Raw genomic sequence first — 23,592 nt, 5'->3', positions numbered from 1 at the left:
ATAGACATATAAGCGATATAAGCGGAACTCAGTCAAGGTCTCAACTTACTCTTGAGAGTTAGAATAATAGAATACACAAGGTGCAATTTAAAAAATGTGGTTGTGCATCAGTCACTTAATTAGCCCATGTCTGCTAAACAAATATGAAATGTTAAGTTAGTCTAGCCAGCTATCTAATCATGTCCGAATTACCAACCGAGCATGAAGGGCATGTGCCCAGCGGCCCTGACTTCCAGCGGGCCCCCATTGATTTTGCTACTCACTCTTACTCAGATATCATATTAACATGGCAATAGTCATGGCAAAATGTGTAGAATTTCAGGAAATTAGCCTTCAAACTGCAAAAATCCCCATGACAAAATGTGTAGAATTGCAGAAAACTTGCTTTAAAACTACAACATTTTCCCTACGCAACATGGCAAAATGTGTAGAATAGCAGGACATTTACTTTAAAACTTAAAGGGCCAATGCAGCCATTTTTATATTAATATCAAATCATTTCTAGGTAACAAGGAAGTACCTTACTGTGATTGTTTTCCATTAAAATTGTCAAAAATTAACTAAGTAGCATCGAAACAAAGAGCAATTTCTCAAGCAAGAATTTCACTAAGACTGTCTGGGAGTGGTCTGAGGGGAAGCGGAAAACTGAAAACTAGCTGTCATTGGCAGAGAGGTTTGGAATTTTCTTTCTTATTGGTCTATTGACTAATCTACTGCCTGGTGTTGTCACAGGCTTTCAAACATATCTTACACTAAAAGGGGATTATCATCACTTTCACAATTGTACAGTATTATTCCAACCTCATAGTGTGGAAATATATATAAAACACTGAATAATCTCATTCTTTACTGCACTTAGCTTAAATGTTCTCTTCCCTGTCAAAGGCTAGGGTGATGTGGTCAAAGGGTTATTGAAATGTAAGCTTATTTCTCTGAAATGTTGTGTACAAATTTGATTACATCCCTGTTAGTGAGCATTTCTCCTTTGCCAAGATAATCCATCCACCTGACAGGTGTGGAATATCAAGAAGCTTGTTAAACAGCATGATCATTACACAGGTGCACCTTGTGCTGGGGACAATAAAAGTCCACTCTAAAATGTGCAGTTTGTCACAAAACACAATGCCTCAAAATTTGAGGGAGTGTGCAATTTTATTTTACTAGGCAAGTCATTTAAGAAAAGATAGTTATTTTCAATGACAGCCTTGTTCAGGGGTAGAACAACAGCTTTTTACCTTGTCAGCCCGGGGATTCGATCTTGCAACCTTACAGGTACTAGTCCAATGCTCCAACCACTAGGCTACCTGTCAACCCATTTACATCATGACTGCAGGAATGTCCACAAGAGCTGTTGCCAGAGAATTTAATGCTAATTTCTCTACCCTAATCTGCCTCCAACATTGTTTTAGAGAATTTGGCATTAAGCCCAACCGGCCTCACAACCAAAGACCACGTGTATGGCGTTGTGTGAGTGAGCGGTTTGCTGATGTCAACATTGTGAACAGAGTGCCCCATGGTGGCGGTGGGGTTATGGTATTGGCAGGCATAAGCTATGGACAACGAACACAATTGCATTTTACTGATGGCAATTTAAATGCACAGAGATACCGTGACGAGGCCCATTATCGTGCCATTCATCCGCCGCCATTACCTCATATTTCAGTATGATAATGCACGGCACAATGTTGCAAGGATCTGTACACAATTCCTGGAAGCTGAAAATGTCTTAGTTCTTCTATGGCCTGCATACTCACCAGACATGTCACACATTGAACATGTCTGGGATGCTCTGGATTGACGTGTAGGACAACGTGTTCCAGTTCCCGCCAATATCCAGAAACTCTGCACAGCCATTGAAGAGGATTGGGACAACATTCCACAGGCCACAATCAACATCCTGATTTACTCTATGCAAAGGAGATGTGTTGCACTGCATGAGGCAAATGGTGGTCACACCAGATACTGACATTTTTATTTCTGATCCACATGGCTTCCTTTTTCTTTTAAGGTATATGTGACCAACAGTTTAGGGCCTAATGAATTTATTTCCACTGACTGATTTCCTTATATGAACGAACTGTAACTCAAATGAAATCTTTGAAATTGGTGCATATTGTGTTTTTTAGTTCAGTATAGGTGCATTGACCGTGCTGTAGGATGCGTACACCGTAGCCATGTTATTACAAGCTCGGTTCAGAATTGGGAAAATAAGACCTGAGCAATAATGTACACTTTTTTTCCCTTCGTGAAGAGCCCAATCTGAGGTCTGTAACTTTGAATGCTCGAATGTCCGGCGAATATTGAATATGAAATAAACGTTTTACAACGGTAAACAAAAAACGTACATTTTTCTAAGCTACAATGAGTGCTTGTTCATAATAAATAAAATTGGATAATACAAAGTGAAGTTAGTTGAAACGTATTAAAGTAATGTTGTCCCAGGGCAGGCTCAAGTCATCGTCTTCATGCCACACCCGCGCGAACCCAGAGAACGGGCAGTCGTTGCCTGGTAACGGGACGCGTTTCCTTGGAGTGTATGAATGAACAACATGCAGAGAGCTAGCTTAGCTACTGGAGCTAGCCAGCTGTCAGTGTCATAACAAATGAGTCGCAGACATTTGGAAATAACAATCTTGTGTATTATAACTAAGCGCTTTTGACTAACGGGACAGGAAACATGGAGGTAAGTTGTGCTGGTTCCTATAGCTAGCTAGATAGCTAACGCTACGTTTTGTTTTGCCAAAACAAAAGCAACAGTGTAACAGGTGCTAAATTACTGTACGTTAGCTAACTTTGTCTTCCGCTGGGTAGTATTCATTAGTGGACACCGCAGAAAAACGTTTAGCAAAGGATAACAAACACAAGGCTTTCTTGTTGGAAAACTTCGGTCCGTTTTCTGGCGTCTAGTTGGTGACGAGTGAATAATCACCTACTGTATCGTGACTTTCTGTACACTGTGAGTGCAGAAAGCTCTCAATCCGATTCAAACTCCATTCACCAGCGGCAGCTCTGCAAGCGTTCGGCCTAATTTAAAATACTTTCGTTGATCGCCAAATATGAAGTTTCGTGGAGCAACTATATTAATTTTAAGGCCGGTATGCACTTCCAAAAAAGGTCTACATAAAAAAATTGACAAGCAATGCCTTTTCAGCACTTCAAATGACAGTACATACCGGTCATAACGAGTAAATTAAGATAATTGCTCAGCGAAACTCTATATGTGGTGATCAACGACGAAGGTATTTTGACATTAAAACGCATACAGAGCTGGTGAATGGGAGTTTGAATCAGCTTTCTGGGCGAGAGGTCTCTAACGCACAGATAGATAGATACTGGTTCGGGATTGCAGTATGTTAACGTTGCAGAATTGTCAAGATTTCTTCGTTAACTTTATTTTTCGTCCAATAATTTTTATTAATGTCACTGCATTTCTATAGTAGGCGTATAGTAACCAGTGACAGTTAAGAATCAATATATCTTTATTGTCACAATCAGGTCATGTGTAGTATAGTCAGGGCAAAAAACAAGATCAACTGCAACAGATACACATAAGAGGAATAGAAAACAGATCAGTTACAGTAGTTATTGCAGGAGTGAAACCCTACAGAGAACATAATGTGTCAATTTCAGTGCCTTGCAATTAGCTTACTCTCTCAGATTTGACAAGTGCTTGATTGCAGTTTGTGTGTCCTTTCCCAGGATAAAGGTCAAAAGCCAGAAGCAGATGAGAACAGTTTTGAATCACTGGAGAAGGAGTTCCAGGAGGTTCTCGATGAGCTGGTGGGAGACAAGAGCCTGGACAAATTCCGGGTTGAATATGAGAAACTGACCAATGCCCTGAAGAAGTCCCACGAGAGTGAGAAGAGGCTGATGACAAAATGCAGGGAGCTGAATGCAGAGATAGTGTCCAATTCAGTAAAAGTTGCTACTGCACTGAAGTTGTCCCAGGAAGATCAAACAACTATAACTTCTCTGAAGAAGGTAGGCCTTTTATGGTGAAAACATGAGTAGCTGCAGAGATGTGTAATAGGCCTACAGCCTAAGGTTAGGACGAAGGTTGTCATTAGTGTTGTTGCCAATAAGCTCTTGTAGGCTATTATGGAGTAAAATATTCACACTTCATTTTGAGCAGAATATAGAGCAGTGTTTTAGAGTTGTGCTTTGTTTCAACATGTCCCAGATTTGTCATAGTAATATGGCCATACTATACAATTGAACACTTTTTTTCTTTTAGGAAATAGAAAAGGCTTGGAAAATGGTTGATGCAGCCCACGATAAAGAGCTCAGAGCAAAAGAGACAATTCAAACATTGAAACATGAAATTTCAAATCTAACAAAACTTGTTGAACAAGGTGCTGGCTTGTCCGTGGGTCAAGAACATGGGTGAGTTGAGTTGCGCACACTCACACTGTAAATTGTCCACTTCCTTTGAATTAACCAATTCACTAGAGATTATTGTCATACCTGAAGGCCTACATACAATGCTTAATTTGAGCCGAATCCTGCCGGAACAAGATCCTGCAGTTTTGGACCGCTTCGTTTTGGCACCTATTTGTAAGTCGCTCTGGATAAGAGCGTCTGCTAAATGACTTAAATGTAAATGACTTAAATGTATTTGCCTGGATCCGGTACCTCTTGGCATGACAAAACATTTCCTCTATTTGCAATGTAAAAATAAAAATATCCTAGTTAGGCTATATCAAGTTGCCTCAACGTTAATTCTCCTGCCCCCTAAAAAACTTTATGGAAAAACTTAGATTTTCAGCCTGCACTTATTCTGAGAATTGATTCGGGTTGGGCTGGGTCCGGGTTTAAGTTTGTTTAACATTGTAGCCTATGTTTTGGGACCAACCCTTGTCCATTGCTGTGGTGAGAGAGAGAAGCATGCACCTGTGTCTCTCACAGAACTACATTGAGATTCTATTTTTGTGATCTCTCTGCTCTGATAGACATGTGTCTGTAACTCTCCATCTCGCCAGCATTGCACTTCATCATACAAATATAAATAGGCCCTATTATAAGTATTGTAATTGAAATACAAGTTCAGTATAATGACTCTAGGGGACAACACTATTTTACAAAGTATCTTGAGAGATAATGGCACGAGCGCATCGGCCATTACTGGTGAGTGCACATCCACTAGCCTATCTTCATCATTGGGTCGCTCAGTCATTTATATTGATCACAGTTTGTCAATGTCAGAGTAGCCTGTCATATCAGTAATTTCTGTGGTCCAAAAAAGAGTTATGTAAAATGATGTAGAATTGCATGAAATGCACTTATAAAATGACATTTTTGTGTGCAAGAAACGCTTCTGCTCTAGGCTACTGGATGTGCTTCTATGGATGTGCAGGATTCTCTATTTACACATAGTCTCTGGTCTACTCGTAGAGAACAGACTACTCTGGAGAATATAGTGCTCGTTTGATAAAGGTCAATCAAAGCTGAATCAATGTCTGCAAGATCACATAATGCCAAATATAATAGCATAGTATAAAGTTACTGTAAGACAAAAAACACCACAGAACACGATATTTCCAGGGTGACGGGAATGGGCGGTTATCTACGGATTCTCAGCCTACAAATTAAGCACTGCCTACATCTCTAGATAACGATAACATTAGAGGAGTTTCAACTGAAATCTAATTTGTTTTTCAGTGTAAATGATCTGCTGAAAATCAAAGAGGAACTAACCAAGGAAAGAGATGAACTGCTTACGGAAGTGGTGACACTGCGAAAGAATCTAACAAAGGCCACCGCCAGTCAACAAGAGATGGAGGTTCAAAAAGAAAAGGCGATGGAAACCATATCTCAGGTAATGCAGAAAATTAAGAAATGTATGTGGTGCATTTGCATTACCTTCACTTAACTGGCAGGTAAGGCATTAGTTATTAGGTAGGTATTATGGCCATACACTTGGTAGTTGTCTGGATCCTGACTCTGTAATTGTTTATAATTTCAGTCCTCATTCCCATTCGGTTGCAAATAAACCAGTAGGCTTTATTTGCTGTACAGTGTGTCCACAAGTCTGGGCACATCCAGCCCTAAATTAACTGGGGCCTTATTATATAGTAAGTCCACTCCAGTGCCTGCTTTCTGTCAAAATACTTGCTAGTAACAACATTGTTTTTATCCTATATTCTGTCCAACATAGCTCCAGCAAGACATTCAGGTCCGTCAGAACGAGTGCTCGCGGGAGACACGGCGGAAGGAGAAGCTGGAGAAGGAAGTGAAGCAGCTGCACACAGACCTGGACACCAAGCAGTCGGACATTAAAGTGCTGAACCTGCAGAGCCAGCGCAGCAAAGAGGAGCAGCAGAGGCTGGAGCAGCAGCTGCGGGAGCAGAAGGTGAGGCCGTGACCAGGGGTGATGTCCCACCCGCCCTCCCTGTCCACCGGTCCTCTCCCTTCCCCTCCATCCTCCAATCTTTTCACAGATGGGCTGGCGAGGGAACACCAACTTGAGAGATGGTGCCAGTCGTACACACATGGAATACAACTTTTACATGTATGCTTTAGGGGGATTAGATTTAATGAGTGATTTGATTTGTGCCGTTTGTCCCCTCGCAGATTCTCAATGAGCGGGCCACAAAGGAGCTGGAGCAACTGCAAGTGAGAAACACCAAACTCCAGCAGGAGAATGAACAGAATGCCCTGAGTTTGGAGCAGCTCTCCCTCGACACACAGCAAAGGGCATCTGACCTTAAGGTAAAGTGTGTGTGTGTGTGTGTGTGTGTGTGTGTGTGTGTGTGTGTGTGTGTGTGTGTGTGTGTGTGTGTGTGTGTGTGTGTAGCTCCACATATGACAGAAACCAATAGAGAGCCCTCACAAAGTGCTGCCTACTGTTGATCGAAACATCATTCCAGTAAAACCTTATATTAATCATGGGACCCCATGGTTGTTTTTTGGCTGTTTTTCGCACACCATTGCAAGGCAGCACATATGGGCCCATATTCACAAAGTGTGGCAAAGTAGGAGTGTAAGGATCGACGCTGGAGACGAGAAGCAGGTACAGTGAGTAAACATTTAATAAAACACGGACATGAAACAGAACAGGAACAGGGTCTGGACAGGGGCAAAAACAACGACATCAATGCTGACACAGGGAACAAACTGAGGAGCAGACAGATATCGAGGGGATAATCAACAAAGCAATGGAGTCCAGGTGAGTCCAATATTGCATAATGATGGTGACAGGCGTGCGAAATGAAGGGCAGCCTGGCGCTCGAGAGGGGGAGCGGGCAAAAGCGTGACAGTACTCCCCCTCTAGGGGCGGCACCCGGCGTACCACCTGGGTGAGTTTGACGGGCCGCCCGAGGCATAGGCGCTGGACAAGCTGGCTGAGGCGTGGGAGACATGAAAATTGGACAGGAGCCCTAATGTCAGCAACCCAATAAATACCTATTCTCTCTTTGACCCCCCACCCCTCTCTCTTTCTCTCTCTCTTCTTATCTCTCTTCCTCCCTCCTTTTGTTTCCACCTCCTCAGATGAAGGAGGAGGAGGTGAATCAGATGCGTCAGGAGATTGCCAAACTAACAAAGATGAGAGAGGCCACTCAGCGGAAGTTCCGACAGACGGAGGATCAGAAGTTGGAAGTGGAGCAGCAGAGGGACATGCTGAAAAACCAGATCGCTGGCCTGGAGAGAGGCAAGGATACACACACACTATGCACACTCACAAGACAATAAATACACACTATATACACACTCACACAACACCACACATGCACACATATACACACACCTTTACACTCATCATATGCTGCTGCTACTCTGTTCTTTAGTTTATTGTTATCTATCCTGATGCCTAGTCACTTACCCTGCCTTCATGTGCATATCTACCTCAAATACCTCATACCCCTGCACATTGATCTGGTACTGGTACTTCCTGTATATAGCTCCATTCTTGTGTATTTTATTCCTCTTGTGTTACTATTTTATATGTTTTATTTACTCTGCATCTTTGGGAAGGGCTCGTAAGCAAGCTTTTCACGTTAAAGTCTACACCTGTTATATTCGGCAAGTGACAAATAACATTTTATTTGATTTCAACATGCACACACACGCAGAACTAAACCTACACGGATACACGCCCACACAAATGCATGCCGGGATGCATTTGTAGGAGCCATCCCTGAATGATGGCACTGACAGAGATGGTCGCCTCGCTTGGCGTTCTTAGGAAACTATGCAGTATTTTGTGTTTTTTATGTATTATTTCTTACACTGTTGCCCCAGGAAATCTTAAGTGTTATTACATATGGCCGGGACTATTGGATATAAGAACTATTGGATATAAGAGCAACGTCAACTTACCAACATTACGACCAGGAATACGACTTTCCTGAAGCGGATCCTCTGTTTGGACCACCACTCAGGACAATGGATCGGATCCCAGTAGGCAACCCAAAACAACGGCACCGCGGAAGGGGCAGACGGAGCGGTCTTCTGGTCAGGCTCCGTAGATGGGCACATCCTACACCGCTTCCGAGTATACTACTCGCCAATGTCAAGTCTCTTGACAACAAGGTAGACAAAATTCAAACAAGGGTTGCCTTCCAGAGAGACATCAGAGATTGTAACATTCTCTGTTTCACGGAAACATGGCTCACTCGGGATATGTTATCAGAGTCGATACAGCCACCCGGTTTCTTCATGCATCGCGCCGACAGAAACAAACATCTTTCTGGTAAGAAGAAGGGCGGGGGTGTATGCCTTATGATTAATGAGTCGTGGTGTGATCATAACAACATACCGGAACTCAAGTCCTTTTTTTCAGCTGACCTAGAATTCCTTACAATCAAATGCCGACCGCATTATCTATCAAGATAATTCTCTTTGATTATAATCACAGCCGTGTATATCCCCCCCAAGCAGACACCTCAACGGCCCTGAAAGAACCTCATTGGACTCTATGTAAACCGGAAACCACATATCCTGAGGCTGCATTTATTGTAGCTGGGGATTTTAACAAGACTAATCTGAAAACAAGGCTCCCTAAATTTTATCAGCATATCGAATGCGCGACCTGGGCTGGAGAAATTCTGGATCATTGCTACTCTAACTTCCACAATGCATACAAAGCCCTCCAATCTGACCACAACTCCATTTTGTTGCTCCCAGCCTATAGACAAGAAACGCCTGTGCTCAGGTCTGTTCAATGCTGGTCGACCAATCTGATTCCACGATTGTGGACTGGGATATGTTCTGGATAGCCTTAGACAACAACATTGATGTATACGCTGATTCAGTGAGCAAGTTTATTAACAAGTGCATCGGTGATGTTGTACCCACGGTGACTATTAAAACCTTCCCCAACCCGAAACCATGGTTTGATGGCAGTATTTGCGCAAAACTGAAAGCGCGAACCACTGCTTTTAATCATGGCAAGGCGACCGGAAACATGACCGAATACAAACAGTGTAGCTATTCCCTCCGCAAGGCAATCAAACAAGCTAAGTGTCAGTATAGAGACAAAGTAGAGTCGCAATTCAACGGTTCAGACACGAGACGTATGTGGCAGGGTCTACAGTCAATCACGGATTACAAAAAGAAAACCAGCCCCGTCGCGGACACCGACGCCTTGCTCCCAGGCAAACTAAACAAATTCTTTGCTCGCTTTGAGGACAATACAGTGCCACTGACAAGGCCCGCTACCAAAACCAGCGGGCTCTTCTTCACTGCAGCCAACGTGAGTAAAACATTTAAACGTGTTAACCCTCGCAAGGCTGCCGGCCCATACGGCATCCCTGGCCGCGTCCTCAGAACATGCGCAGACCAGCTGGCTGGTGTGTTTATGGATATATTCAATTGATCCCTATCCCAGTCTGCTGTTTCCACATGCTTCAAGAGGGCCACCATTGTTTCTGTTCCCAAGAAAGCTAAGGTAACTGAGCTAAACAACTATTGCGCTGTTGCACTCACTTCCGTCATCAAATCAAATCAAATTTTATTTGTCACATACACATGGTTAGCAGATGTTAATGCGAGTGTAGCGAAATGCTTGTGAAGTGCTTTGAGAGACTAGTCAAGGATCATATCACCTCCACCCTACCTGACACCCTAGACCCACTCCAATTTGCTTACCTCCCAAATAGGTCCACAGACGACGCAATCACAATCACACTGCACACTGCCCTAACCCATCTGGACACAAGGCATACCTATGTAGGCATACCTATGTAGCTGTTTATCGATTACAGCTCAGCATTTAACACGATAGTACCCTCCAAACTCGTCATTAAGCTCAAGACCCTGGGTCTCGACCCCGCCCTTTGCAACTGGTTCCTGGACTTTCTGATGGGCCGCCCCCAGGTGGTGAGGGTAGGAAACATCTCCACCCTGCTGATCCTCAACACTGGGGCCCCACAAGGGTGCGTTCTCAGCCCTCTCCTGTTCTCCCTGTTCATCCATGACTGCGTGGCCATGCACGCCTCCAACTTAATCATCAAGTTTGCAGACGACACTACAGTGGTAGGCTTGATTACCAACAACGATGAGACGGCCTACAGGGAGGAGGTGAGGGCCCTCTGAGTGTGGTGTTAGGAAAATAACCTCACACTCAACGTCAACAAAACAAAGGAGATGATCGTTGACTTCAGGAAACAGCAGAGGGAGCACTCCCCTATCCACATCGACAGGACAGTAGTGGAGAAGGTGGAAAGTTTAAGTTCCTCGGCGTACACATCATGGACAAACTGAAATGGTTCACCCACACAGACAGAGTGGTGAAGAAGGCGCAACAGGAGAAGGCGCAACCTCAGGAGGCTGAAGAAATTTGGCTTGTCACCAAAAACACTCACAAACCTTTAGAGATGCACAATCGAGAGCATCCTGTCGGGCTGTATCACCGCCTGGTACGGCAACTGCTCCGCCCACAACCGCAAGGCTCTCCAGAGGGTAGTGAGGTCTGCACAACGCATCACCGGGGGCAAACTACCTGCCCTCCAGGACACCTACACCACCCGATGTCACAGGAAGGCCAAAAAGATCATCCAGGACAACAACCACCTGAGCCACTGCCTGTTCACCCCACTATCATCCAGAAGGCGAGGTCAATACAGGTGCATCAAAGCTGGGACCGAGAGACTGAAAAACAGCTTCTATCTAAAGGCCATCAGACTGTTAAACAGCCATCACTAACATTGAGTGGCTGGTGCCAACATACTGACTCAAATCTCTAGCCACTTTAATAATTAAAAAATAGATGTAATAAATGTATCACTAGTCACTTTAAACAATGCCACTTTATATAATGTTTACATACCCTACATTTACTCATCTCATATGTATATACTGTACTCTATACCGTCTACTGCATCCTGCCTTTGCAGTTCGGCCATCGCTCATCCATATATTTATATGTACATTTTCTTATTCATTCCTTTACACTTGTGTGTATAAGGTAGTTGTTGTGAAATTTTTAGATTAGTTGTTTGATATTACTGCACGGTCGGAACTAGAAGCACAAGCATTTCGCTACACTCGCATTAACATCTGCTAACCATGTGTATGTGACCAATAACATTTGATTTGATTTGGAGACACACAAATATCTGGGTTGACACTTCAACACTCCTCTGCTCTGTCAAAAGCACTTTTTACTTTTTACCCCTTTTCTCCCCAATTTCGTGATATCCAATTGGTAGTTACAGTTTTACCCCATCGCTGCAATTCACATACGGACTCGGAGAGGCGAAGGTCGAGAGTCTTGCGTCCTTCGAAACATGACCCCGCCAAGCCGCACTGCTTCTTGACACACTGCCCGCTTAATCCGGAAGCCAGCTGCACCAATGTGTCGGAGGAAACACCGTACAGCTGGGTCACCCGGTCACGGCCTGCTGCGACATATCCCGGGATTGAACCCGGATCTTCTAGTGACGCTTCTAGCACTGCGATGCAGTTCCTTAGACCGCTGCTCCGCTCGGGAGGCCAAATGCATTCTTTTTGACAGGAAGATGACATGTTTTCTTACCTTTCAGTAACTCTGAAAATATTAAATGTAGTGGTTACGTTGTGGTGGGGTTTGTGTGCAAGGTACATCAATTATGTATACAGAATTTCTGTCATTCTCTCTCACTCAAAAACATGAACCATGTGTTGTGAACAGAAATGGAGTCCTCCAAAAAGCAGATGGAGATTGACAAGAAAGGCATTGACGAACTGGTGCGGGAAAGAGACATCCTGAACAAGGTATGTAGAGAATAATATAATTTAGCAGACACTTTTATTTGAAGCAACTTGCAGAACTGTCAACATTGACAGTGACAGACATCCAGTGTGTACCCCATGCAGAAATCAAACCGACAACCCCGGCATTGCCAGCACCTACTACTACATGACATTATGTGCATAGCCTATCACGTTGCAGGCCTTGTTTAGCATGATTTGTTTCATTAGACACATCTTAATGTGACAAATGTGCACCAAACACACTCTCATCTGCTCATAACCCATTGTTAAAGTGTGTCTGTGTTCGTTTGTGCATGTACATTTGTGTGTGTGTGTTTGTTTTGTGCGTGTTTGCATGCGTGTGTGTGTGTACATTGTAGAACATGATCAAGGCAGCTAATGCCACGGAGAAGCAGCTGAATGTAGTGAAGCTCCATGAGCAGTCCAAGAAGAACCTGGACCAGGAGATCATGAACTACCGCGACGAGGCCCAGAAGCAGCGCAAGATCATCTACCAGCTGGAGAAGGAGCGTGACCGCTATATCAACGAGGCCAGCGACCTCACACACAAGGTGCACTAAGATCAGGGATGAGTGGAGAGACCAGGGGCCTCATTTATAAACGCTGCGTACGTACAAAATATTATATTTTGCATGTAAAACATAACATGCACCCGTTTTCAGTGCATTTATAAAAACTGAACTTGCCTGGAGAATGTGCTTACCTCCACGCAAAGTTCAGACCATCCAAAGCACAACTTCTTGCCTCTTATAGTAATTATTGCATTGCAAGCAGGCAAGTAAGTACTTTGTGCAAATGAGGAATGGTGAGGTTGACACGATGTTCATAAAACAACAACAACAGAAAAACTGAATGACTAAACAAATGCAGCTTTTTGTCGTTACTAAGAAGAGCGAACATCTATTTACTTTACATTTGCAATCTAATTGATAAATAGGAATTATTGAACCTTTATTTAGGCAGGGGCTCTTTTACAAGGATGCCCTGCATGACAAGACCAAGCAGTTAAAAGCCGTTTTACTTAAATCTGTGGTGACAAAAGGAGTTTCAAGATTTAGCCATCCCTTTGACTGGATATGGTATCTCGTACATCTATTAGTAACCACAAAGACAGTACAGTATAAAGATAGGCAGAAACTGCTTTTCCAATAGAAATCCCCAAAGATGAAAACATTGTGGTAACACTTCCAAAACATTTGATAAAATGTGCCATTGCTTGTTTTTGGTGAAACTGTTCTGGCTTAATTTCAGTATACCTCCAAATTATACAGAAAATAGGGTGTTATTAATCACCATAAAAAGTTAACGTTTTCCTGGCGAATAAATAATGCTCATTCAGATGCACACAGTTTTAGGACGGGGCTGATTTTATAGTGAGAAACATGAGTATGTATGGTGTACGCCAAGTTTATGAATCTCAAATGTTTTTTTTATAAGTAATGGGTTTTCAGAAATGGGTTACGTAGATATTTAGTGTGAGAATTATACAATGCTTATCAATGAGGTGCCCAGAGTGCTGGCAGGTCTTATTCGTTGTGATCTAAAGGGCATAGCTGATCCTAAATCCTCGTTGGATACATAACAGCCCCAGGGATTTAGGCTCAGTTACATACTGTACCAGTAATGTAGCACTAGCATTAATGTTGATGAAGCAGAGAAAATGGGAGGGAACTCCATTTGAACATTGCAGTTTATCAATTAGGATTTTAACACAGAAGACGAGATAATGTGATATGCGACGTGTGTTGCAACAGACTAAACACCGTTACATGTGGAGAAAATTTGAACATTACAGTTTATCATTTAGGACTACAACAAGCCGGTATTGTGTCTAGGTTGTCTTTTATAAACACCAAGCTATCAGCTTCTGGTTACGTAAGCCCAAGTCTTATATTAAGTCCCAAACTAAACCCCCTCTTGGGATGATTTTTTGTTCTCTCTGTTCTTTTCTTCCACAGGTGCTCCAACACATGGAGGACATTAAAATGAGGGAGATGCAGATCTTTGAGTACAAGAAGAAGATTGCAGAGGCAGAGACCAAGCTCAAACAGCAGCAGAACCTCTACGAGGCGGTCCGATCTGATCGGAACCTCTACAGCAAGAACCTCATCGAAGCCCAGGTTGGATTTACATAGGAGTAGTCAGTCGTGTGGACAGGCAGGCAGGTGATTGTCCGGTCTGTCGATCGGTCAATCCTTTGCTCGCTCGCTCACCCACTCACTCATTCACTCTCCGACCTCTCTTTCAGGATGAGATCACAGAGATGAAGAGGAAACTGAAGATCATGAACCATCAGATTGACCAGCTAAGGGAGGAGATCAACAGCAAAGAGTCTGCCCTGGTCAAGGAGCACCTGGAGTTCCAGCGAGTGGAGAAAGAGAAGGAGGCTCTGAAGGTAATTTACTATGCCGTGCTCACTGTGTGAGTGGCTAAATTAACTACTATGCAAATGTACTTTTTTTGCATTTTGTTTTACTCGAATATTAACACCAACCTGCTTTAGCTCTTTCAATCACACCAGGGTGACACCCTCACCACCAAGATGACACCCTCACCACCAGGATGACACCCATCCTGCCTTCTTGAAGCAAATGCTGCATTCCAAATGGCACCTAATTCCCTTTATAGTGCACAACTTTTGACCAAGGCCCAAAGTGTTTTCTTTTTCTTTACCCGTCATTTACCTCATTTTCAAATTCAAATTTTAAGTATAGGCCGTCTTTCCATTCCCCCATAGGCCGAGCTCCAGAAGATGAAGCAGCAGGCTCAGGAGACGAAGCAGTTTATCGACAACCAGGAGGCCGAGGAGAGAAAGCTGCTCAAGATCATATCTGACGCTGATGCTGAGCGGCTCAGACAGAAGAAAGAATTGGATCAGGTAAGGGACAGAGAGAGGGGTGGAAAGGTGACTACCTGCTTTCACTGAGAACTCACTGCCCATTCCAAGAGACAAATAGTACTGTCATAGCGATAAAATAGTGCTGATTTGAATAAAGGGGCAGGCCCTTCCCGTAGAGGCCTGGGATGGAGAGCAGATCTGTCATGCCTTTGTGGTCATGCATCACATGGGTCAAAAAACATTGTGTTGATGTGGCTGCAGAATGTGACAGAGGTGCAGCTTTTCATTTCTTCCTAATGAGGTTTGTCTTTGAATGTATGAGACCAAGTAAAACATTCTGTAAATGTGACTTTCTAGGAAATAGCACTATCCATTTAGTATCCATTAAATAATCAAACACGTTATCACAAAGGGCCAATATCACAAATATGTTTTATTTCTAAATGTATTTTTACAGTCTTTGATCAAAGTAACCTGGGGTTTTTGTTGTTTTCTCTTTTGCCATCACCGTCTTGTAGGTGATCAGCGAGCGAGATATCCTGGGCACTCAGCTGGTGCGACGAAACGATGAGCTTGCCCTACTCTACGAGAAGATCAAGATCCAGCAGTCCATGCTGAACAAGGGAGAGATCCAGTACAACCAGAGGGTGGAGGACATTCGCCTCCTCAAGATGGAGATCAAGAAACTCAGACGGGAGAAGGGCATCCTGGCCAAGACTGTGGCTAATGTGGAAGACTTAAGGTGAGATTGAAAGAGGAAGAGGGAGAGGGACTAATAGAAACACAGAGGTAGAGAGTGAGAGAGTGCAAGACAGCAAGAAAGTGAGGGGGCGAGACAGAGGTGGGAGACGCTGATATAGACGGGGCACAGGGGGGACATAGGGAAACAGAGAAAGATTGAGACAAATTTCAGTTGGACTCCGAAGAAAGCTCAAGCTAGATTTATTCAACCGTTTGATGATACAAGCACATATATTTCTAACCTACTAGGCGGGGTCAACTCCTTGCACATCTACATAGCCAATGCATCTACGTTGCTAGGCAGGAACTAACCTGGTTCCTCTCAACTGGTATAGTCATGGCCTTGCCTGACGCTAGAACCTTTGTAGGTGTGGAAGTGTATGTGTGTGAGATAGGACTGTAGTAGGATGGTTGTTGGGGTGGGCCCCTCTGGCCCCCCTCCAAGAGGTTTCTTCTCACTTCTTCTGTTGACTTGGACCTCAAGTCAAATGCCTCGCTCCTCCCTGGTTCCGCAGCTGGCCTGCTTTATCAAAGACTAACTGTTGCCCTTCGTCTCCCTCATTAACTTTCCATACACGTTCCTTATTCACCTTTCAATGACACAGAACATAAACAGTTATCATACATGTTATGTAATCAATAAGTTATTATATAGTGACAGGAATAAGTATATTTCAAATTAGAACCCAACACCGTTCGAAGAGCACAGCACACTAAACTCCTAATCAATGTCTGTAATTTATGCTAAATTGTTAATAACTTTTCTTTTGACATTATTCCACTATGTAAATTGTTTTTGTGGTACAAAAGTGCACAGATCTGTGCAGCAGGAATATTTCTGCATTGCTCAGTTTACATTGCTGTCTTATTCATCGGCATTAATTTGCTTTATTGTGAACCTGTTGATATCTGCAGCCCACAAAAGGTTACCATAGGGCATTTGCTGGACATCTGCCATCAACAAAACATTGACTTGATACAGGCTTGCCAATGTTTTTACATCCTTAATGATTAATGAAAAAATGGAATTGAAGTCTGTTTTCAATCTATGCCCCACTTGAATTTGTTGTCATAAAATATGTGATGAGGAAATGCCATGACATTTGATGCCCTTTTTGGGGTTTTGTGACAGACGTGAGGTTTACCACATGCAGAAGGAGCTGCTCAAAGAGAGGACAAGGTGCAGAGCCTTGGAGGAGGAGCTGGAGAATCCTATGAATGTACATCGTTGGAGAAGGCTGGAGGTGTGTGTGTGTGATTGTGTGTGTGTGTGTGTGCATATTTTGTGAGTGCTTGGGCTCAAAAACATTTAGACCTGTTTGAGTACATTAACTTCTTAATGCTTCGGCCTAGCTTCTGTGAGACATAGCCAGAGAACCTAATCAGGGTTATACATTAATGCCTCTTATTTGACTTTCTTCAGGCCAGTGACCCAAGCACCTATGAGTTGATCCAGAAGATTCACTCTTTACAGAGGCGTCTGATAACCAAGAGCGAGGAGGTGGTGGAGAAAGAGCTTTTATTACAGGTAAAATCCAGATAAATCTGTCTTATCCTGTTGGCTACCCAAACACCAGGTGCTCCCACATGGAGTAGGTTGGGTCACTGCAGAAATCAATGGAAGCCTGGGAGAATTGTTTCACTACTTCTTAATCATAACTTTCAGAAATTAGCATGGACTGCATACACTGAGTATGCCAAACATTAGGAACACCTTCCTAATAATGAGTTGCAAGTTGCAACCCCCCTCCCCTTTTGCCCTCAGAACAGCCTCAATTTGTCGGGACATGGACTGTTGAGTGAAAAACCCAGCTGTGTTGCAGTTCTTGACAAAAACCAGTGCGCCTGGCACCTACTACCATACCCCGTTCAAAGGCACTTAAACCTTTTGTCTTGCCCATTCACCTTCTGAATGGCACACATGCACAATCCATATCTCAATTGTTTCGAGGCTTAAAAATCCTTCTTTTAAAACCCTTTCCTGCAGTCAAATGACCTAGTGGCCTTATTTTTCATAATTTCTAAATTAATAAACATTATTTATTTTTTTACGCTGAAAATCTGGTGTTTCTATGTCAAACAATTTTGATATATTTCAGTCCTCTGTGATATATAAAGTGTAATATTAGAAAGCAAACTAAAAATGAAATACATTTCAACTCTATATGTGACATGGTATACAGGTGTCTTATTTTTTGTAAGGCCATAAACACCATGTTTATGGCTCACCATGTGTGTGAGGTGTATACTTTTGTTTCAAAGTAGATTTCTTTAAGACTGCCAAGAGACACTGATTTAGCCCACTGCAGTAAAATGTTATAACCTGTCTCCTCTCCTTCATCTACACTGATTGAAGTGGATTTAAGTGACATCAATAAGGGATCATAGTTTTCAGCTGGATTCACCTGGTCACTCTATGTCATGGAAAGAGCAGGTGTTCTTAATTTTTATATACTCGGTGTAGATACAGTATGCAAATATGTAAATAATGGGTGGGCCGAGAGCTGGTAAGGAGGCGCCCAGTGGGATGTGTGCACGTTTTTAAAGAACCCATCCCTGACTGAATGTTTGGCTGCCTAACGTCCCCTCTCTTCCACTTAAATGCTCAGGAAAAGGAGAAGCTGTACGTGGAGCTGAAGCACATTCTGTCCCGGCAGCCTGGACCGGAGGCAGCCGAGCAGCTTCAAATCTACCAACAGACACTGAGGCAGAAGACAAAACAGCTCAAGGTCCTCTGTGCCTTTCATCTTATTTTTGTACATCCCTCGTCGGTCTGTCTGCCTCTCTCCCTCTCTACTTCCAAGCAGCTCTGACCACTGGCAGAGAAATGGCCACTTCAGATACAGCAGGACCATGCACAGGCTTGCGAGCCAAGCTCACAGGCCCTGAGTAACTTTTTCCCTGCTATGTCATTTTCAGTTTAGTCCTATGCTGCTGCTTGAAGTTGATTTATTTTAGATGTCCTTTTAATCCCCCACATCCAGGCATTGTCATCAGAGCTGAACATGTATGAGTCCCAGACACAGGAGTACAAGTATGAGATTGAGAGACTGGCCCATGAGCTGCAGAACATCAAGAAGAAGTACCTCAATCAGAAACGCAAAGAACAGCAGTGCAGGTAAAGATTATCCTGGTATAGTACTTACCAACCACGTGAATCACACTTGAGCTCATTCTGGGGTTTCTGATCTAAACTGATTGAACTGTTCAAGTAGGGCTGGGCGATATATCAAATTAATTTGAGTGTATATTTTTGTGCGATATTCCAAATGCCTGTATCGCAAGAATCAAGGTTTTGTTATTTTTCCTGTTTATAATTGTTTATGTCCGCTTGTTCTCATGTTGTATTTTTGGTCTCATTTCCTTCACTCCTCTGTGTTGTGTGCACCTTCCCATTTACACCAGAGATCTGTATATAATGACGAGTTGCACATCTCCGCCCTAACAATGGGAGTCGTTGTCACAAAGGCCGGAAGGCAGGTGACTAGTTTAGGTCCAAAATAAGCCCATAGAAACACATTGGCCTTATTTTGGACAGATTTTAGCGAGAGTGGAACCTCTCGCTTTGCCTCTTCCTCTATGGTTTACACACACCACACACCAAGCCCCTCTCCCCATGCCACTCACGCCAACAAAGTTCAGAGATCTTCTCTGACAAGTGGTTTCAACTCGCTATTTGTATTTGAGGTTTGGTCCAACAGAATCGGTCATCTGGACACCAAAACACATTTAGACATTATTTTACTATAATAGAGAAGTTAACTTTTTGAACAATATCCTTTTTATGTTTCAACTACTCAAATTGCGCACAGAGCAGACACTACTAAAACAAGAGTATCAATGAACATTGATTTGCGAAAATGAATACTCAGTTTGTCGCAGGACATTAGGGTACATTTTAACCAAATACTGTTATACTAGCTGGCTAGTCTGTGTTTTATAAACGTGCAATAAGCATAAAACACAATTATACAGTTGAAGGCGGAAGTTTTACATACAGTCGTGGCCAAAAGTTTTGAGAATGACACAAATATTAATTTTCACAGTCTGCTGCCTCAGTTTGTTTGATGGCAATTTGCATATACTCCAGAATGTTATGAAGATTGATCAGATTAATTGCAATTAATTGCAAAGTCCTTCTTGCCATGCAAATTAACTGAATTCAAAAAACATTTCCACTGCATTTCAGCCCTGCCACAAAAGGACCAGCTGACATCATGTCAGTGATTCTCTCGTTAACACAGGTGTGAGTGTTGACGAGGACAAGGCTGGAAATCACTCTGCCATGCTGATTGAGTTCGAATAACAGACTGGAAGCTTCAAAAGGAGGGTGGTGCTTGGAATCACTGTTCTTCCTCTGTCAACCATGGTTACCTGCAAGGAAACTCGTGCTGTCATCATTGCATTGCACAAAAAGGGCTTCACAGGCAAGGATATTGCTGCCAGTAAGATTGCACGTAAATCAACCATTTATCAGATCATCAAGAACTTCAAGGAGAGCGGTTCAATTGTTGTGAAGAAGGCTTCAGGGCGCCCAAGAAAGCTTCTGCTAATTGACATCATTTGAGTCAATTGGAGGTGGACCTGTGGATGTATTTCAAGGCCTATCTTCAAACCTAGTGCCTCTTTGCTTGACATCATGGGAAAATAAAAGGAAATCAGCCAAGACCTCAGAAAAATAATTGCTGACCTCCACAAGTCTGGTTCATCCTTGGGAGCAATTTACAAATGCCTGAAGGTACCACGTTCATCTGTACAAACAATAGTACACAAGTATAAACACCATGGGACCACGCAGCCGTCATACTGCTCAGGAAGGAGACGCCTTCTGTCTCCTAGAGATGAACGTACTTTGGTGTGCGAAAAATGCAAATCAATCCCAGAACAACAGCAAATTACCCTGTGAAGATGCTGGAGGAAAACCGCCATAATAAAGCCAGACTACGGTTTGCAACTGCACATGGGGACAAAGATCGTACTTTTTGGAGAAATGTCCCCTGGTCTGATAAAATAAAAATATAACTGTTTAGCCATGATAACCATCGTTATGTTTGGAGGAAAAAGGGGGAGGCTTGCAAGCCGATGAACACCATCCCAACCGTGAAGCACGGGGGTGACAACATCATGTTGTGGGGGTGCTTTGCTGCAGGTGGGACTGGTGCACTTCACAAAATAGATGGCATCATGAAGTAGGAAAATTGTGGATATATTGAAGCAACATCTCAAGACATCAGTCAGGAAGTTAAAGCTTGGTCGCAAATTGGTCTTCCAAATGGACAATGACCCCAAGCATACTTCCAAAGTTGTGGCAAAATGGCTTAAGGACAACAAAGTCAAGCTATTGGAGTGGCCATCACAAAGCCCTGACCTCAATCTCATAGAAAAATGGTGGTTAGAACTGAAAAAGCGTGTGAGAGCAAAGATGCCTACAAACCTGACTCAGTTACACCAGCTCTGTCAGGAGGAATGGGCCAAAATTCACCCAACTTATTGTGGGAAGCTTGTGGAGGGCTACCTGAGACGTTTGACCTAAGGTAACCAATTTAAAGGTGATGCTACCAAATACATATTGAGTGTATGTAAACTTCTGACCCACTGGGAATGTGATGAAAGAAATAAAAGCTTAAATAAATCATTCTCTCTACTATTATTCTGACATTTTACATTCTTAAGAAACAAGTGGTGATCCTAACTGCCCTAAAACAGGTCATTTTTATGAGGATTAATTGTCAGGAATTGTGAGAAACTGAGTTTAAATGTATTTGTCTACGGTGTATGTAAACTTCTGACTTCAACTGTATAATTTATGGTACAGTATGTCTGAAGCCATCACATATCACCCACCTCACATTGAAGGTCATCATCAGTTAGGATCACGCATTCAAACACACTCACTTCATTTTCGCAACCCTTGTACATAGGGCTGGGTGATACGGCCTAAAAAGCATATCTACATTTTAAAAAATCTGCAATTAATAATGGGCAATTCTGTGTTTTGTGGTTGAAAAACAAGTTTTAATGACCCCAACCTAAGTGTATGTAAACTTCCGACTTCAACTGTATTTAGTATAGTTTTATCTGAAAAAATATAACTTTTTAAATGTTTTTCAATTTGTATTTTTATGAAATTCACTGAGGAGGATAGTCCTCCCTTTCCTCCTCTGAGGAGACTCAACTGCTCAAATCAAAAAAGCTGGGAGGACGACCAGAGAATCAATTAACTAGAGCTTAGGGCGAACTTACCGTGTGTGTGTGTGTGTGTGTGTGTGTGTGTGTGTGTGTGTGTGTGTGTGTGTGTGTGTGTGTGTGTGTGTGTGTGTGTGTGTGTGTGTGTGTGTGTGTGTGTGTGTGTGTGTGTGTGTGTGTGTGTGTGTGTGTGTGTTGACGGAGCAAATCTTAAATGCGTCTGCATGTGTCTGTGTGACAGATTTCCTGGAACTCTCTTGTGTGTCCGCAGGGAGAAAGAGAGGAGCCTGGCCCAGGTGGGACAGTCGGTGATCCTGCCCCAGCGCAGCGATGGTCCATGCTTCACCGGTGGAGGCTTCAGTCTTAAACAGCCTGGCAAAATCACCACCTAGAGGGAGAGACAAGAAGCTCCCTCCAGCCTTACAACGTCTTGACACACTGCCTCTTATTACCACTCATAGGACACTCATCGTTGTCGATACTGTTTTTAAGAGCTCTTATAAAGGAGAAATCAATATTACCAGAGTTGGGCTGTGATTTTATTCAATAAAATCTTACTTCACGTATCAGTCTGGCCTTTCTCCAATATTTGTTCGAAGTTAGAAAATGGCGAGTCCAATCAGCGTTCTCTCAGAAAGAAATGTGTGGGTTTAGGATAACCTCGGAAACCCTGAACTAAAATATTGTGTAATTGCGTCAGATGCTCCATTAGGTTCTGGAGAAAGGTGAATGAGAAAATTATACTAACGAGACTAGTGAAATCTCCACCCTGCTAAATGGAAACTCTCAGCCAAAGCCCTCAACCACTTCTGAAAAGGTTCTGTTTGAAATCATTGCTTGAAATCCCCATTCCCACTTTAAGCATCACCATCACACAATCGTAATATGTCCAAATAACCAGTGATGTAAAAACCAAAGCACAGGAAATACTGCACTTTAGTCATCACATCAGTCTTTTGACAGACGTTACGATACCATTTATGTTACATAGTCTGTCTACGAGAGATTAGGTTTAGGACAACAACCCACACAGCCAAATACTGCACTTTTAAATATTGGTTAAAGGTGCTCTAATCGCTGACAAATGAGTTTTTAATAACGCCCCTCATTACAAGCGTGGGCTCTTATGCTGATACTGTATGTGAAGTGTACAGAAAGGTGAGTAGCTAAACTTATTTATCACAATTTCAAATTCATAGTTTTCCTGAATTATGAAAAGCAATTTGGAAGTGTTTGCATCCTCTGTAGCCATTATGGTTCTGATCCTGCTGGTTATCCATTAAAGTTTGAATGTATTTTTGTGTGCTCCATCCTGTTATGGTTATCAGTCTGCCAAGCATGCACACCATGAACTGATTTAACAATCTGGCCTTAATGGAAACATGTACTCTTTATCTCTACCCGGTACAACCAGAAGAGGACTAGTCACCACTTAGAGCCTGCTTCCTCTTTGGTTCCTTCTTTCTAGGGTGGTCACTTAGTATCTGCTTCTGCATTGCTTCCTCTTTGGTGTTTTAGGCTGGGTCTCTGTAAAGCACTTTGTGACAATTGCTGATGTAAAAAGGGCTATATAAAGCCAATTTGATTGATTCAAGGGGAAATGAGCAGTTGCTACATTTTTGGATTTATATATT

The 23,592-nt window shown here is 42.8% G+C and overlaps 1 protein-coding gene across 1 annotated transcript; it reads left to right on the top strand.

Annotated features, from left to right (window-relative positions):
- The first annotated feature begins 2,487 nt into the window (after positions 1–2,487).
- cfap58 (cilia and flagella associated protein 58) lies at positions 2,488–22,524 on the top strand. Its single transcript, XM_035778795.2, has 18 exons — positions 2,488–2,683; positions 3,700–3,981; positions 4,235–4,383; positions 5,659–5,815; positions 6,155–6,349; positions 6,571–6,708; positions 7,489–7,648; positions 12,110–12,192; positions 12,552–12,743; positions 14,151–14,312; positions 14,441–14,587; positions 14,930–15,070; positions 15,550–15,773; positions 16,905–17,016; positions 17,196–17,300; positions 18,382–18,501; positions 18,757–18,890; positions 22,230–22,524. Exons 1-18 carry the CDS (start codon positions 2,678–2,680, stop codon positions 22,348–22,350), a joined length of 2,628 nt encoding a protein of 875 aa, XP_035634688.1. The 5' UTR covers positions 2,488–2,677; the 3' UTR covers positions 22,351–22,524.
- The last annotated feature ends 1,068 nt before the right edge of the window (positions 22,525–23,592 follow it).

The sequence above is a fragment of the Oncorhynchus keta genome, chromosome 10, assembly GCF_023373465.1.
Source record: "Oncorhynchus keta strain PuntledgeMale-10-30-2019 chromosome 10, Oket_V2, whole genome shotgun sequence".
In the NCBI taxonomy this organism is placed as follows: Eukaryota; Metazoa; Chordata; class Actinopteri; order Salmoniformes; family Salmonidae; genus Oncorhynchus; species Oncorhynchus keta.
Note: the sequence above shows the minus strand (reverse complement) of the source record. Positions and strands in the feature narration are given on the sequence as shown.